This window comes from Protomyctophum parallelum (genome assembly GCF_964188405.1).
Source record: "Protomyctophum parallelum genome assembly, chromosome: 20".
Lineage (NCBI taxonomy): Eukaryota > Metazoa > Chordata > Actinopteri > Myctophiformes > Myctophidae > Protomyctophum > Protomyctophum parallelum.
Genome location: NC_139718.1, coordinates 42,302,723 through 42,319,032, shown reverse-complemented (window position 1 = coordinate 42,319,032; position 16,310 = coordinate 42,302,723). Strand labels below are relative to the sequence as shown.

General features: G+C 42.4%; 1 protein-coding gene across 2 annotated transcripts; it reads right to left on the bottom strand.

The window, feature by feature from the left end:
- Positions 1–689: 689 nt before the first annotated feature.
- On the bottom strand, positions 690–14,554 carry LOC310878169 (plasminogen-like). 2 transcript variants are annotated; one of them, XM_083792323.1, is made up of 8 exons: positions 11,696–11,772; positions 11,436–11,586; positions 11,136–11,251; positions 8,085–8,226; positions 6,116–6,246; positions 5,843–5,993; positions 5,614–5,729; positions 690–801 (listed from the first exon to the last, which is right to left on the bottom strand). In XM_083792323.1, the coding sequence occupies exons 3-8, from the start codon at positions 11,206–11,208 to the stop codon at positions 773–775; spliced, it is 642 nt and encodes a 213-aa protein (XP_083648449.1). In that variant the 5' UTR covers positions 11,209–11,251; positions 11,436–11,586; positions 11,696–11,772; the 3' UTR covers positions 690–772. The 2 variants fall into 2 exon arrangements, with proteins under 2 accessions (XP_083648449.1, XP_083648448.1); XM_083792322.1 differs by lacking the exons at positions 6,116–6,246; positions 8,085–8,226; positions 11,136–11,251; positions 11,436–11,586 and adding exons at positions 12,147–12,288; positions 14,448–14,554 and having other exon boundaries at positions 11,696–11,820.
- Positions 14,555–16,310: the final 1,756 nt, after the last annotated feature.

Below are 16,310 nucleotides of genomic sequence, written 5' to 3'. Positions count from 1 at the left end.
TGGGAGCCTGGCACGGTACATTTGGCATTCGAGCGACGCGTCGGGTTTATTATATTGCACATACCGTAAGAAAGACATCGGCCTTCATGCTGTAGATTAGGCTATAGTAGGCTATACCTGCACGTTGGGACTCTCCGCAGCTGAGCTGCAGCACTGTCTGCTGCACTATACTCTCCAACGTCCCGTCATGGAAATATTTCAGCACCGACAGCCCAAATCCTCGCATGTATGCGCTCATGCAAAACACTGTTTAAATGGCTTAAGCATCTCTTGCAACATTGTTTTTAATTGCGCAATTTTATCTCCTACTAATTTCATATGACACATGTATTCCTTAACATTTTTTTTTTTTTTTTTTTTTACATGTAGCCCATATACATTATACATACATTTTATATAAACATTTTAGGAGTGAATACATATATGTTTAGATGCCTGTGACAGCCTCTCAGCAGTTCAGACAAGGCTGCTCCGCTTGTGTAAGACAGAAAAAAGCGTACGCCAGCTCATGACCAGACGTGACTATTTGTCCTACTCAAGTTCAATTTCAAGCTTTGCCGGAAATGTTAAATGCCGAAAATGTCGGTAATTTCGGCGTGCGCCCATATTTTGGCGTACGCACGGTTGACAAATGAGGGCCTCTGTGTCCTGCATGGTGATCCATGGTGAACGATGCAGCCAGAGGACGTTGGCCTAGACGCCGGGTACGGCAGCACCGCATGTGGCGCTCCCCCAGCTCACCAAGCCTGCCATGTAGTAAACCCTACCGTCCTTACACATCAGGGGTCCGCCCGAATCCCCCTAAGAGATAGGATGTAAGAACAGAACCATTATGAATGTAAGAACAGAACCAGTATGAATGTAAGAACAGAACCAGTATGAATGTAAGAACAGAACCAGTATGAATGTAAGAACAGAACCAGTATGAATGTAAGAACAGAACCATTATGAATGTAAGAACAGAACCAGTATGAATGTAAGAACAGAACCAGTATGAATGTAAGAACAGAACCAGTATGAATGTAAGAACAGAACCAGTATGAATGTAAGAACAGAACCATTATGAATGTAAGAACAGAACCAGTATGAATGTAAGAACAGAACCAGTATGAATGTAAGAACAGAACCAGTATGAATGTAAGAACAGAACCAGTATGAATGTAAGAACAGAACCAGTATGAATGTAAGAACAGAACCATTATGAATGTAAGAACAGAACCAGTATGAATGTAAGAACAGAACCATTATGAATGTAAGAACAGAACCAGTATGAATGTAAGAACAGAACCAGTATGAATGTAAGAACAGAACCAGTATGAATGTAAGAACAGAACCAGTATGAATGTAAGAACAGAACCATTATGAATGTAAGAACAGAACCAGTATGAATGTAAGAACAGAACCATTATGAATGTAAGAACAGAACCAGTATGAATGTAAGAACAGAACCATTATGAATGTAAGAACAGAACCATTATGAATGTAAGAACAGAACCAGTATGAATGTAAGAACAGAACCAGTATGAATGTAAGAACAGAACCAGTATGAATGTAAGAACAGAACCAGTATGAATGTAAGAACAGAACCAGTATGAATGTAAGAACAGAACCGGTATGAATGTAAGAACAGAACCATTATGAATGTAAGAACAGAACCAGTATGAATGTAAGAACAGAACCAGTATGAATGTAAGAACAGAACCAGTATGAATGTAAGAACAGAACCGGTATCAATGTAAGAACAGAACCAGTATGAATGTAAGAACAGAACCAGTATGAATGTAAGAACAGAACCAGTATGAATGTAAGAACAGAACCAGTATGAATGTAAGAACAGAACCAGTATGAATGTAAGAACAGAACCGGTATCAATGTAAGAACAGAACCAGTATGAATGTAAGAACAGAACCAGTATGAATGTAAGAACAGAACCAGTATGAATGTAAGAACAGAACCAGTATGAATGTAAGAACAGAACCGGTATGAATGTAAGAACAGAACCGGTATGAATGTAAGAACAGAACCAGTATGAATGTAAGAACAGAACCAGTATGAATGTAAGAACAGAACCAGTATGAATGTAAGAACAGAACCGGTATCAATGTAAGAACAGAACCAGTATGAATGTAAGAACAGAACCAGTATGAATGTAAGAACAGAACCAGTATGAATGTAAGAACAGAACCGGTATGAATGTATAAACAGAACCGGTATCAATGTAAGAACAGAACCAGTATGAATGTAAGAACAGAACCAGTATGAATGTAAGAACAGAACCAGTATCAATGTAAGAACAACTAAAGACATATCTTATTTCTTCCTTTCTGTAGATTACATGTTTTACTTTGATGCGTTATATTTTCTTTTGTGTGTTTGTTGTTTCCGTTTTTTGTCTGTGTTTTTATTTCTTTACTGCATAGCTGCCCCCCTTTGCCAACTTGTAGACTTATGTACTGTTCTTTATGAACTTTTAATCTTTTAAACCAATGACCTCTTCCTACAGGAAAGGATTCCAAATAAGCCAGCTGGCTTCTTCCCTTCCTTGCATTGCATTTTTGTTCTCTGATATGTTATTGTCTATTTTTTGTACTACATGCTAAATAAATAAACCTAAAACCTACAACCTAAATGTAAAGCCCAAACCACACCAATGGGTTTTGAGACGCAACAAAACGCGGTGTGATATGTCCCGTTGACCCAAGTCGACCCGAGTGATTCAATTGGTTGCATGGCGACCTATTGGTGTGGTTTGGGCTTTACATTCATACTGGAACCGCAGAATTATCGATTCATTGATTAATGTGTTCAAGTGTTCAAGTTGCTCCTTTACACCTGACAGGGGGGAGTTTCTCTGGTTGGACGTAGCACGTGGAAGGAACACGTGATTCCAACCAGTTCCTTTCCCCTCCATCAGGCGCCCTGGCTGGCCAGGGGGAGGCAGTTTAGAGACCAGGATTACTGCACGTCTTTTGTGAGGGTACCTACCCTAGGGGACAGGAGGAGAACATGCAAACTCCACACAGAATCGAACCCAGGACCTTCTAGCTGTGAGGCGACAGCATTACCAACTGTGCCACCTGTGCCCACTGCATTTTTGTATTGATGGAGTTTCTGAAGTAGTGTGTTCATCAAAGTCACTTCTTTAGGTGTGTATTTGGTCCACGAATCGCAAGTTTGACACCCCTGGTCTACACGCAACAAGATAAAGATATGCCTCGTCCTCCAAAGAAAATTATTTCAAAGCCTATCCTTTCCCACGATCCTTCTATTATAGCCTACTACACCTTTAAATTCATCCTTTCATTCTATTACAGCCTACTACACCTTTAAATTCAAGGCATTGTTTAATATTTACAAAATGTTTCCTACTACTATTTATACACCAGTAAACTATAATACTATAATATGAATCACACTTAACACATTAAGTTCATTAAGAAGACATTTTCTAATGAGTTGATTCTCATTGTCAGCTGTCGACATGCGCGTGTGCGTCGCTTTAGGTGGACACGACTACAACACTAGATCGACATGCGCGTGTGCGTCACTTTAGGTGGACACGACTACAACACTAGATCAACATGCGCGTGTGCGTCGCTTTAGGTGGACACGACTACAACACTAGGTCGACATGCGCGTGTGCGTCGCTTTAGGTGGACACGACTACAACACTAGGTCGACATGCGCGTGTGCGTCGCTTTAGGTGGACACGACTACAACACTAGGTCGACATGCGCGTGTGCGTCGCTTTAGGTGGACACGACTACAACACTAGGTCGACATGCGCGTGTGCGTCGCTTTAGGTGGACACGACTACAACACTAGGTCGACATGCGCGTGTGCGTCGCTTTAGGTGGACACGACTACAACACTAGGTCGACATGCGCGTGTGCGTCGCTTTAGGTGGACACGACTACAACACTAGGTCGACATGCGCGTGTGCGTCGCTTTAGGTGGACACGACTACAACACTCGGTCGCATTCACACCTCTACTTCACCTCTACTTCGGTACACTCGATGCGATTGGGGGGTGGAGTTTGAATCATTCTTGCATAATACAATTTGCTGCGTTTGCGTTCACGCTGCGCTGTATAGCAAGGAACCGCAGCAAGGGACTTTATCAATGTGTTCAATTCATAAACTACACAGTGAAATATATGGTGTTAAAATTATACTTTGAGTAATAGTTAGAACGCAAAGGGTAACGTACCCGATGCAGTGTGTCGTTGGGAGACGTGGACTGGACGTGTGTGTGTGTGTGTGTGTGTGTGTTCTTTTGTGCACATTGCGGAGACACAGCGGAGACGCGAGCGCCACATTTTTATAATAGCCTATGTGGTGTATATGAATCATAATGCATATTCATAACTACTTGGTTAGTCATAATTGTTAACTTGCAAGCCATTTCTCCCTTCATCACCCACCACAGTGTCTTAACTATTTGTATATCAATTGTTCCACAGGCAGGAAGCCTTGTAGGCTTCACCCTTTGACTTCTCAAGATAATTCTTGGGGGGTGATCTTTTATCTGATATTATCTTTAGGGTCTCAAATAGACCATCTGGGGTTTTGACCTTCCTGTTTTAGCTGATAAGTGACAGAGCCATTCTTTAGGGTTACAGGAGGCTAGTTTGTCTCTTTGCATTTTATAACACACACACACACACACACACACACACACACACACACACACACACACACACACACACACACACACACACACACACACACACACACACACACACACACACACACACACACACACACACACACACACACACACACTTTGCACCGCTCAGCTCACATGTTGGTGTGTTTTTTTCCACCCTAAAACATGTTTTATTATTATTAATAATAATAATATTATTATTAAAATTAATTAGTCAGTAAGAACATAGTCAGTATTGAGTCAGTAATATGGAATATAGAGAATAAGGGAGTAATTAAAGGCGCAGTGAAACGGAAATGGTGAACAACATGAAAATGGTGTTTCAACATGAAACACCGGTCTGAAGTTTCTGAACCAATCAGAGCGTCGCATCCCTTCAGGCGATGGGACGGTAGCTAGGGACGGTAGCTATGCTAGGCGCAACAGCGTGGTGTTGTTTGTTTATAAATCATATGGTCGGCCAGCACAACCAGTTTACTGTTATGTGGCTTATTTCTTTCATATAATGTTTTCAGATACATATTCTAGCGTGATGATTAAGTTGAAAGCGAGTAATACACTGTCTGGATGTTATCTGGAATGGAAATAAAAACAGAGTATTCTGTAATCAGTAGCAGCTGTGATGGACGGACGCGCAAATATGGGAAATTAAACGGGTGAGCTTCATTGTTATTGGCTTTTATCGATGTGTATCTCTACACGTCATCACGCAGCACGTTTTCGTTTTAATAAATAAATAATGCAATCGTTTTTATGGACCTTTGATATAAAAACACACAGAAATAAGAATTTTCACATTTTTTTGGCATCCATTGTTAGGTATGCCCATATGATGACCACGGGATATGGTCTAAAAGTGTGAAAAACGTCTTTTTCATTTCACTGCACCTTTAAAAAGTAATGAATCAAATCATTGTGATGAACATTCAGTGGTCAACGTTACCTGGAACACATCTGGGGATCTCACAGGACTCAGAGCGTTCCTGTGGGTCAGTGGTGTAACACCATGGCTTCATCTTACCGACTGGATTACGGCAGTAGTTGTTGTTCTCCAGACCGCTGATAAACACATGGAGGTAGACAGTAGGTAGGAAGCACACACACACACACACACACACACACACACACACACACACACACACACACAGTAGATGTTTACTGGGTGTTCTTACGCGTGTGGATAGTTCTCGGGCGTGCGGTCGTGCCTGTGAGGTGTCTGGACCGACCAGCTCTGGCATCTTCTCCCAGAGGTCGTCGTGGCAACCGTCCCTCGGTAGTTCTGACCGCAGAGGGTGAAGCAGGACAGCTCTGGAACGATGGGCTCTGATGGAGAGGACAGGAAGTAGATGGATGGAGAGAGCAGAGGAGAGGATTTAGTTAAAAACTGCGTGCGTGCGTGCGTGGCGTGCGTGCGTTGTGATGAACATTCAGTGGTCAAGGTTTACCTGGCTGTGGAACACCAACACATTGTGGGATCTCACAGGACTCTCGGCTTTCCTGTGGGTCAGTGGTGTAACAATATGGCTTCCTGAGCTTACCGCCTGGATTACGGCAGTAGTTGTTGTTCTCCAGACCGCTGATAAACACATGGAGGTAGACAGTAGGTAGGAAGTACACACACAAACACACACACACACACACACACACACACTTCATTAAATTGGCCTTTTTGCATCAGACATGCACGCATGCACGCACGCGCGCACACACACACACACACACACACACACACATCACACACTCAACTTTGTGCGTGCGTGCGTGTTCCCAACATTGGTTGGAACCATGCCGTAGACCAGTATATGTTTATTATTAATGTTATTATTACTATTATTACTATTACTATTACTATTATAATCATAATCACTGCTGTAGACCAGTATATGTTTATTACTTGCGCAAGCAGAGCGCGCAAGTAATATTTTCGCCCGGTCTCCTTCGTCGTGACAGCTGTTCCGCCATTCGAGGCTTACGCAGAAAAACATCAAATCTGTGCCTGTGTTGCTGGACCAAATGACCACAAATGACCATATTTCTTACGTCATCATTTAGAGCTAGTCATACGTATACTATATACATAATCAGTAAAAAATAAAATAGCTAATTGTGCCTGATCTGCTGGGACCAGAGTACGTGGTGTGTATATGTATGACTAGCTCTTAATGATGACGTAAGAAATATGGTCATTTGTGGTCATTTGGTCCAGCAACACAGGCACAGATTTGATGTTTTTCTGCGTAAGCCTCAAATGGCGGAACAGCTGTCACGGTTTTTGGCGCAAAGTAACCACAGTATACCGCTAATCAACGTACAACTACACACTTTATACAGTATAGAGTATAGAGTATATATGTATACGTATATAGTATATGCCTATATACTATATATATATACTATATATATTTCTTACGTCATCATTTAGAGCTAGTCATACGTATACTATATACATAGTTACACCTATTAATTAGACATTTCAAATGTTCCTTCACAGAGATATTGAGATTCCACCGTTTACAGAAAAATTATACTGTATAACATATTTTAATTCAGTTTATATACCTTTTTTTTAACACATATAAATGATTTATTTGTCTCTGAAAAACTAAAAAGGGATCCAGAATATATCTACAACGATAAAACAGTATTTCTTATATAGATAGAAACTTGAATCATACTTAATAATACTAGATGTTTATATGTATAAAGTAGGTAGCAAATAGTTACATCTAAACATTAATCATTTCAAACGTTCCTTCACAGAGATACTGAGATTTGACAGTTTACAGCGGTCGAAAGGACTTGCGCGCTCTGCTTGCGCACTAGTTGGCCATTTATGGCCTACTAGTGTAGGCACTCGACAGAGTGCAGTTCTAGTTATTATTGTTATTATTACTACTACTATTATTATTATTATTATAATAATCATAATCACTGCTGTAGACCAGTATATGTTTATTATTATTATTATTATTATAATCATAATCACTGTTGTAGACCAGTATATGTTTATTATTACTACTATTATTATTATTATTATAATCATAATCACTGCTGTAGACCAGTATATGTTTATTATTACTACTATTATTATTATTATTATAATCATAATCACTGCTGTAGACCAGTATATGTTTATTATTACTACTACTATTATTATTATTATTATCATAATCACTGCTGTAGACCAGTATATGTTTATTATTACTACTATTACTATTATTATTATTATAATCATAATCACTGCTATAGACCAGTACATGTTTATTATTGTTATTATTATTATTATTATTATTATTATCATAATCACTGCTGTAGACCAGTAGATGTTTATTATTATTATTATTATTATTGTTATTGTTATTATAATCATAATCACTGTTGTAGATCAGTATATGTTAGGATGGATGTTCTTACCTGCATGGATAGTTCTTGGGCGTGTAGGGGTGGCTGTGAGGTGTCTGGACCGACCAGCTCTGGCAGCTTCTCCCAGAGGTCGTCGTGGCAGCCGTCCCTCGGTAGTTATGGCCCCGGGCAGTGTAACAGGTCACCTCTAGGACTATGGATGGACAGGACAGGAAGTAGGATATGGATGGATGGACAGGAAGTAGGAAATGGATGGATGGACAGGACAGGAAGTAGGAAATGGATGGATGGACAGGACAGGAAGTAGGAGATGGATGGATGGATGGATGGACAGGACAGGAAGTAGGACATGGATGGATGGACAGGACAGGAAGTAGGAGATGGATGGATGTACAGGACAGGAAGTAGGTGATGGTAGGTGGACGGACAGGAAGTGATAGATGGATGGAGAGAGTAAACACAAGGATCAGTGTTTTGGTAGTTTGTCTAAACAGACAAGGAATAATGAGGTTGATGAGGTGTGTGTGTGTTCAGATTTGTGGCTTGCTACGGTTTATTTGCTAATTGATAACATACCGTGCTCCAACCCCTCTGAAAGGGGAACAACTTCACACAGGGTCAAAGTATTTACTCGAATCTCGGCCATTCGCAATCTAAAATAACATAACCCCTTGTATTTTATATATTTTTATTATATGATTTCATAAACATACATTTAACACAACGAGCTTAGCTCTTTAGATCGGGTTAGTTGTTAGCCCTTGTTCAGGCCTTTGATTAGTTAAAGATTAGTTTAGTAACCGTTTGATTAGACTTTCGATTAGCTTTAGATTAGGTAAAGAACCTGTATGAGACAAAAATACACAATACAATACATTTGTCAATAACAGGTTTACATCACAACACATAGATCATTATTCATTAGTTATTGCATGAATTCATATGTACCATTGATCTATGTGAGGCTGTTTTGGTTGCTGTGCAGTGTGATACACAGAGCTGGTCATCGTGCACGATGTACACGAGGCATGGACCCCTCTTTGCTTAGGATCTGAATCAAGAGAACCCTGCTAGATTATTTAACCTCTGTTCTGCCTTGGAGCTTCAGCCTTTCCTGTGATTGGCTGTTTGTGTCAGGCCCTCAGCCATTGGTTAGCTTACTGGCTGTTTGTCACCTCCAGGCAGTACTTGGGCTGTGGAACCAGGAAGTGAATCCAGTACATGTGCTTTCATGTGCTGGCTATGTGGAGGGACAGTGGATTGTACCCACCCCCGTTGTGAGTTGAAAGGAGTTCCTTATCAGATTCCCTGCTGTGAGCAGGGTTGGGACAGGACATTTTTAACCTCCTCATAGTCTTTGTATGACTATACTTCCAGATTATAATCAGTTCAACCCATGACATTACTGCTTTACAATAATTACATTCTATGGATTATTACAACTATTATTACTTTTAGAAACAGTTGGTGTACTGACAGTTGGTGTACTGACTTCCCTTTGAGAGAGACAGAAGTGGACATTTCACACCTCTATGTTAACTCAGCAAGTCAGGGCTCTGGGTCACAGGTCTATAGCGACAGTTTGTATTGGCAGACTTTGCAGTGCACATCTTATTAATAGGAACCCAACGCTGAGCGTCCTACTCAGCGCCACAGTGTGTGTGTGTGTGTGTGTGTGCGTGCGTGCTTGTTGTGTGTGTGGGTGTGTGTGTGTGAAGCCCAACACACACCGGGTGCACAGCGACGCGGCGGCAACGCCTGGAAAATAGAACAGTGGCGTATCGGAGCGTCAGGCGAGGCGTGAACGCGCGTCGGACACCGCCGGTGTGGGATAGGTTCATTGAAAATAACGGTTTTGACGCGAGGCGTCCACAGACGGTGTGTGTTGGGCTTGAACGAACCAGGCAGCTGCCAGTGTGAAACAGCAGGGTCAAATGTCAATGACCCCAATCAGCGACAGCATCAATGGTTGGTGCTCATACAGACATACACGACAAAGTCACTTAACTCAACCCCCGCCAGCCGCCCCAGGGGGCGATAGTTCAGCCACCGCCACCGTTCACCACCACTCTATTTGGTTGTAGAATAAGAGCGCCTCCTCGTCTCCCCAAAACTGCGTCATCCCGGGGACCCCCCAAACGGTGACTCTGCCATTTGGCCATTGTAATAGAGTAATAGTGTAATACTGTAATACTGTAAATAGTGTAAGAGTGTAAATAGTGTAATAGTGTAATAGTGTAAATAGTGTTAATAGTGTAATAGTGTAATAGTGTAAATAGTGTTAGTGTAAATAGTGTAATAGAGTAAGTGTGTAATAGTGTGTAATAGTGTGTAATAGTGTGTAATAGAGTAATAGAGTAATAGTGTAATAGTGTAATAGTGTAATAGAATAATAGTGTAAATAGTGTAATAGTGTAATAGTGTAATATAGTAATAGTGTAATAGTGTAATAGTGTAATAGAGTAATAGTGTAATAGTGTAATAGAGTAATAGTGTAATAGTGTAATAGTGTAATATAGTAATAGTGTAATAGTGTAATAGTGTAATAGAGTAATAGTGTAATAGTGTAATAGTGTAATAGAGTAATAGTGTAAATAGTGTAATAGTGTAATAGTGTAATAGAGTAATAGTGTAATAGTGTAATAGTGTAATAGAGTAATAGAGTAATAGTGTAATAGTGTAATAGAGTAATAGTGTAAATAGTGTAATAGTGTAATAGTGTAAATAGTAGCCGGTGTAACGATAGTAACTGCATTGAAAAATCGATGAGTCGACTCCTGAACGCAGTACTGTCTGTCTGTACCTCGACTGGACAGACAGACAGACAGACAGACCTACACACACACACCCACCCACCCCCCCACCCCCCCCACACACACACACACACACACACACACACACACACTTTGCACTGCTCAGCTCACATGTTGGTGAGGAATTATTATTATTAATAATAATAATATTATTATTATTAAAATTAATTAGAGTCAGTAAGAACATACAGTCAGTATTGAGTCAGTAATATGGAATATAGAGAATAAGGGAGTAATTCAAAAGTAATGAATCAAATCATTGTGATGAACATTCAGTGGTCAACGTTACCTGGAACACATCTGGGGATCTCACAGGACTCAGAGCGTTGCTGTGGGTCAGTGGTGTAACACCATGGCTTCATGAGACCGACTGGATTACGGCAGTAGTTGTTGTTCTCCAGACCGCTGATAAACACATGGAGGTAGACAGTAGGTAGGAAGTACACACACACACAGACAGACAGACAGACAGACAGACAGACAGACAGACAGACAGACAGACAGACAGACAGACAGACAGACAGACAGACAGACAGACAGACAGACAGACAGACAGACAGACAGACGATGTTTAGCTGGGTGTTCTTACGCGTGTGGATAGTTCTCGGGCGTGTAGCGGTGGCTGTGAGGTGTCTGGACCGACCAGCTCTGGCATCTTCTCCCAGAGGTCGTCGTGGCAACCGTCCCTCAGTAGTTCTGACCGCAGAGGGTGAAGCAGGACAGCTCTGGAACGATGGGCTCTGATGGAGAGGACAGGAAGTAGATGGATGGAGAGAGCAGAGGAGAGGATTTAGTTAAAAACTGCGTGCGTGCGTGCGTTGTGATGAACATTCAGTGGTCAAGGTTTACCTGGCAGACCAACACATTGTGGGATCTCACAGAACTCATAGAGTTCCTGTGGGTCAGTGGTGTAACACCCTGGCTTCTCTTCACCACCGTCTGGATTACGGCAGTAGTTGTTGTTCTCCAGACCGCTGATAAACACATGGAGGTAGACAGTAGGTAGGAAGTACACACAATATGCACACACACAGACACACACACACACACACACACACACACACACACACACACACTTCATTCAATTGGCTTTTTTGCATCAAACATGCACATATGCACGCGCGCACACACACACACTCAACTTTGTGCGTGCGTGTTCCCAACATTGGTTGGAACCATGCCGTAGACCAGTATATGTTTATTATTATTGTTATTATTATTATTGTTACTATTATTGTTATTGTTATTATAATCATAATCACTGCTGTAGATCAGTAGATGTTAGGATGGATGTTCTTACCTGCATGGATAGTTCTCGGGCGTTGCGTCGTGTTTGTGAGGTGTCTGGACCGACCAGCTCTGGCAGCTTCTCCCAGAGGTCGTCGTGGCAACCGTCCCTCGGTAGTTATGGCCCCGGGCAGTGTAACAGGTCACGTCTAGGACTATGGATGGACAGGACAGGAAGTAGGATATGGATGGATGGATGGACAAGGCAGGAAGTAGGAAATGGTCAGTGGACGGACAGGAAGTGGTAGATGGATGGATGGACAGGACAGGAAGTAGGAGATGGATGGATGTACAGGACAGGAAGTAGGTGATGGTAGGTGGACGGACAGGAAGTGATAGATGGATGGAGAGAGTAAACACAAGGATCAGTGTTTTGGTAGTTTGTCTAAACAGACATATAGGAATAATGAGGTTGATGAGGTGTGTGTGTGTGTGTGTGTGTGTGTGTGTGTGAAGCCCAACACACACCGGGTGCGCAGCGACGCGGCAACGCCTGGAAAATAGAACAGTGGCGTATCGGAGCGTCAGGCGAGGCTTGAACGCGCGCGGCGTTCACAGACGGTGTGTGTTGGGCTTGAACGAACCAGGCAGCTGCCAGTGTGAAACAGCAGGGTCAAAGGTCAATGACCCCAATCAGCGACAGCATCAATGGTTGGTGCTCATACAGACATACACGACAAAGTCACTTAACTCAACCCCCGCCAGCCGCCAGGGGGCGATAGTTCAGCCACCGCCACCGTTCACCACCACTCTATTTGGTTGTAGAATAAGAGCGCCTCCTCGTCTCCCCAAAACTGCGTCACCCCGGGGACCCCCCAAACGGTGACTCTGCCATTTGGCCATTGTAATAGAGTAATAGTGTACATAGTGTAAATAGAGTAATAGTGTAAATAGAGTAATAGTAGCCGGTGTAACAATAGTAACTGCATCGAAAAATCGATTTTAATTTCAAGAGTCGACTCCTGAACTCAGTACTGTCTGTACCTCGACTGGACGGACGGACAGACAGACAGACAGACAGACAGACAGACAGACAGACAGACAGACAGACAGACAGACAGACAGACAGACAGACAGACAGACAGACAGACAGACAGACAGACAGACAGACAGACAGACAGACAGACAGACAGACAGACAGACATAACTCTGTCGCTGCATAACGGCTACTCGGTGCAGTGATAGCTGGTATGGTTTTATCATGATCAATGTTATGCTAATCCCCACAAGTTGCAAAAGTTACATAACTAATTAGCAATGGTGTTGTTTTTTCCCCCCAGGCAAACCAGCTATAGAACAGACTGCAAGCTGTACATTGGATGGAGATGAATCACTATGGCATTTTCATTGTCCTAAATGTTGTTGAATTTGAAACATTGCCATTCATATCATATTGTAGCATACCACGACTTGTCATAGGACATGATAGAAAATGACTCTGTTCTTAAAGATATTAAAAACAATGAACACAGTGACCACAGCCCCTTCTTTCTATACTGTAAATAGTTTTTCCTTTTTCTAACCCTGTATATGATATATATATATATATATATCTGTACCCATTCTATACAAACTGTTAATACAATAATCAATGAATCAGGTACAACTGTTGAGCAGGTGTCAGAATGAGCTATATCTAGCTGAATTGCATTCTGGTGGGCTACCAAGATGAGACAAAATTACAATATATTTATTTCATCATAACCACAGCAATGTTACATTTACGTTCCATCTCTTCTCCCAAAATAGCCGATCTACAGCTTATGGAAAGGGGTTTCCAAAGTGGGTTATGGGGACCCCCAGGGGTCCTTGAGAGAGTTCCAGGGGGTCTCCAGCTAAATGATAGTTTGTACACTCTCAGAGTTAATTAACATTGATTTTACAATATAAATCGGGGGTCCCAGAGACAGAAATGCCATCAAATGGGGGTCCATGGACTAATGCATGTCACACTGGCTGTCTGACACTGCTAGATTTATGACGTGAGTTCTGACGGTTTTCTGAGCTCAATTGCACCCATAAAACCTGAACTTTTAACATTCAGTAGATTTTCTGTGGTCTGGGGTTTTCTGGCTCTGACAAGTGCTCTGATTTTCCCATATATATCAATGGGATTTTGCCAGTAGATGTCACTGTTTTTACTGTTTTGCCTCTTTTCATTGCAGCTCAAGAGGCTTCACAGACAGAAAGAACTCCTTGGCCACAGAAAATCCACTGAATGTTCAAAGTCATTGGGTGTCATTGAGGTCATGAAACCTCAAATAAAAATACAAATAAATGAAAATGAATGTCATGTGAGTAGTTCTTTCCTTACCTTCAGCCTTCAGTGAGTTCAGAGAGAGCAGCCATGATGTGAAGAGAAGAGCCAACGCTGTTAACACACGCATCTCTGCCATCTCTGTCAATCAGCCTGTCCGCACGTCAACCAGGGAGAGCAGAGAGAGAGAGACTGACTGCATTAGGAGTCCAGCTATATAGTCTACCAACATCCCTAATCTGTGGGTGTCACCTTGTCCCTGTGTGTGTGTGTGTGTGTGTGTGTGTGTGTGTGTGTGTGTGTGTGTGTGTGTGTGTGTGTTGACCCTTAAGGCTCTATTGCCTCTTGTCAACAAGTTACCACAGGTGGTCTTATTTTCAAAGCATTCTTTTCAGTGATAAAAAAAAAGCTTAGGCAGCTTGGACCACAGTACTCACAGACAGACTCAGCGATGATGAATATAATGGAGTTTAGTGATTTAGATTCCAAAAAACAAGACGGGACATCAAAAAACACCACGTGTGTTCCACGTGTCAAACTAGCGTCTGAATTCACTCTTTTCCTCATGTTGCATAACCATAACAATCATCCTCCTGCTTCATAAGACATTAAAAAAAAAACTTTAGGGGGCGCCAAAGAAAAGAAAGTAATGCAGGTCTAAAAACGGCCTGTATTACTGCATAAAAATAAAAGGTTGTAGTAGCCATCCTTTGGAGGCAGAATATATGGAAAGCCTCTAGACTCTAGAGGCTTTCCATATATTCTGCCTCCAAAGGATCCTGGGTCTGACCTGGGCCGACAGGGTGCCATACACGGAAATATATGACCGGACCGACACACCCAGCATTACAGCACTCCTTGGCCAAAAACACCTCAGATGGGTCGGGCATGTGATCCGTATGCCAGCCCATCGCCTACCCAGACAGATCCTGTATGGCCAGCTTCAAGCCGGTCAAAGGGCTGCCGGAGGTCCAAAAAAGAGGTACAAGGACCACATCAAAACCCTCCTGAAGAAGTGTGACATCAGACCACCAGCGCTGGAGTCCCTGGCTGTTGATCGCCACACCTGGAGCTCTACCTGCCACCAGGGAATCGCTCACCTTCAGGAGAAGTTCACAGAGAGGAGAGCACAGCGGCGCGCACAGCGGCACCAGCGTGCTAGGGGTCCACCGACCACCGCTGCTGCCTTCCCCTGCCCCTCCTGTGACAAAATATGCGGATCACGCATTGGTCTGAGCAGCCACCAGGCTATGCACAGACGACAGACACAACAATAATCATCCCATGAACTTTATTTGGAGCAACGTCATCATCGACATCGATGGACTGCCATAAGCAAGTAAGTAAGTGTGTGTGTGTGTGTGTGTGTGTGTGTGTGTGTGTGTGTGTGTGTGTGTGTGTGTGTGTGTGTGTGTGTGTGTGTGTTTTGTGAGATAACAGACCTTTGGGTCATGCAAACAGCATGCCATCTTGAGGTTGTGATCAGGAATTTTTGCAGCTTGTTTTTGCACTCGGTTGGGTTTGAATGTGTTCCATTTTAAGCTACTAGATTACTGGTGTAACTTTAGTGCTGAGTAGAATGATCTGTGCTCTGTTTTTAGCAGGAGAGTGTATAGAGTGGGCCAACATAGGCTATAAGCTAAATTCATACTTTCAGACCAATAAGCTCACGAAGTCACACCTGAGAGCCCCTGGAGACAGTTAACCTGTAGTTGGCCATTAACACAGAGGGCTCTAAGTGTGCAGACAGATACCTGTGCACACTGAATGTCTAACTAACTGACTATTGGTCTGTCTGTCTGCCTGTGCGTCTGGAGCCGATATAATCCCCTGAAGGGGGATGACTATAATGACTATAGCAGGCCCTTAAGGAGAGGCAGCAACTGTGTGTGTGTGTGTGCGTGTGCGTGTGCGTGTGCG

Excerpts from the sequence above, each read along its gene's own strand:
- LOC310878169 (XM_083792322.1), bottom strand. The coding sequence starts at position 14,529 with ATGGCAGAGATGCGTGTGTTAACAGCGTTGGCTCTTCTCTTCACATCA. Across the intron at positions 12,289-14,447 it reads GAACTCACTGAAGGCTGAAG|TCCTAGACGTGACCTGTTAC; the intron begins GTAAGGAAAGAA and ends GTCCATCCATAG. Across the intron at positions 5,730-5,842 it reads CCCGAGAACTATCCACACGC|CGGTCTGGAGAACAACAACT; the intron begins GTAAGAACACCC and ends TGTGTTTATCAG.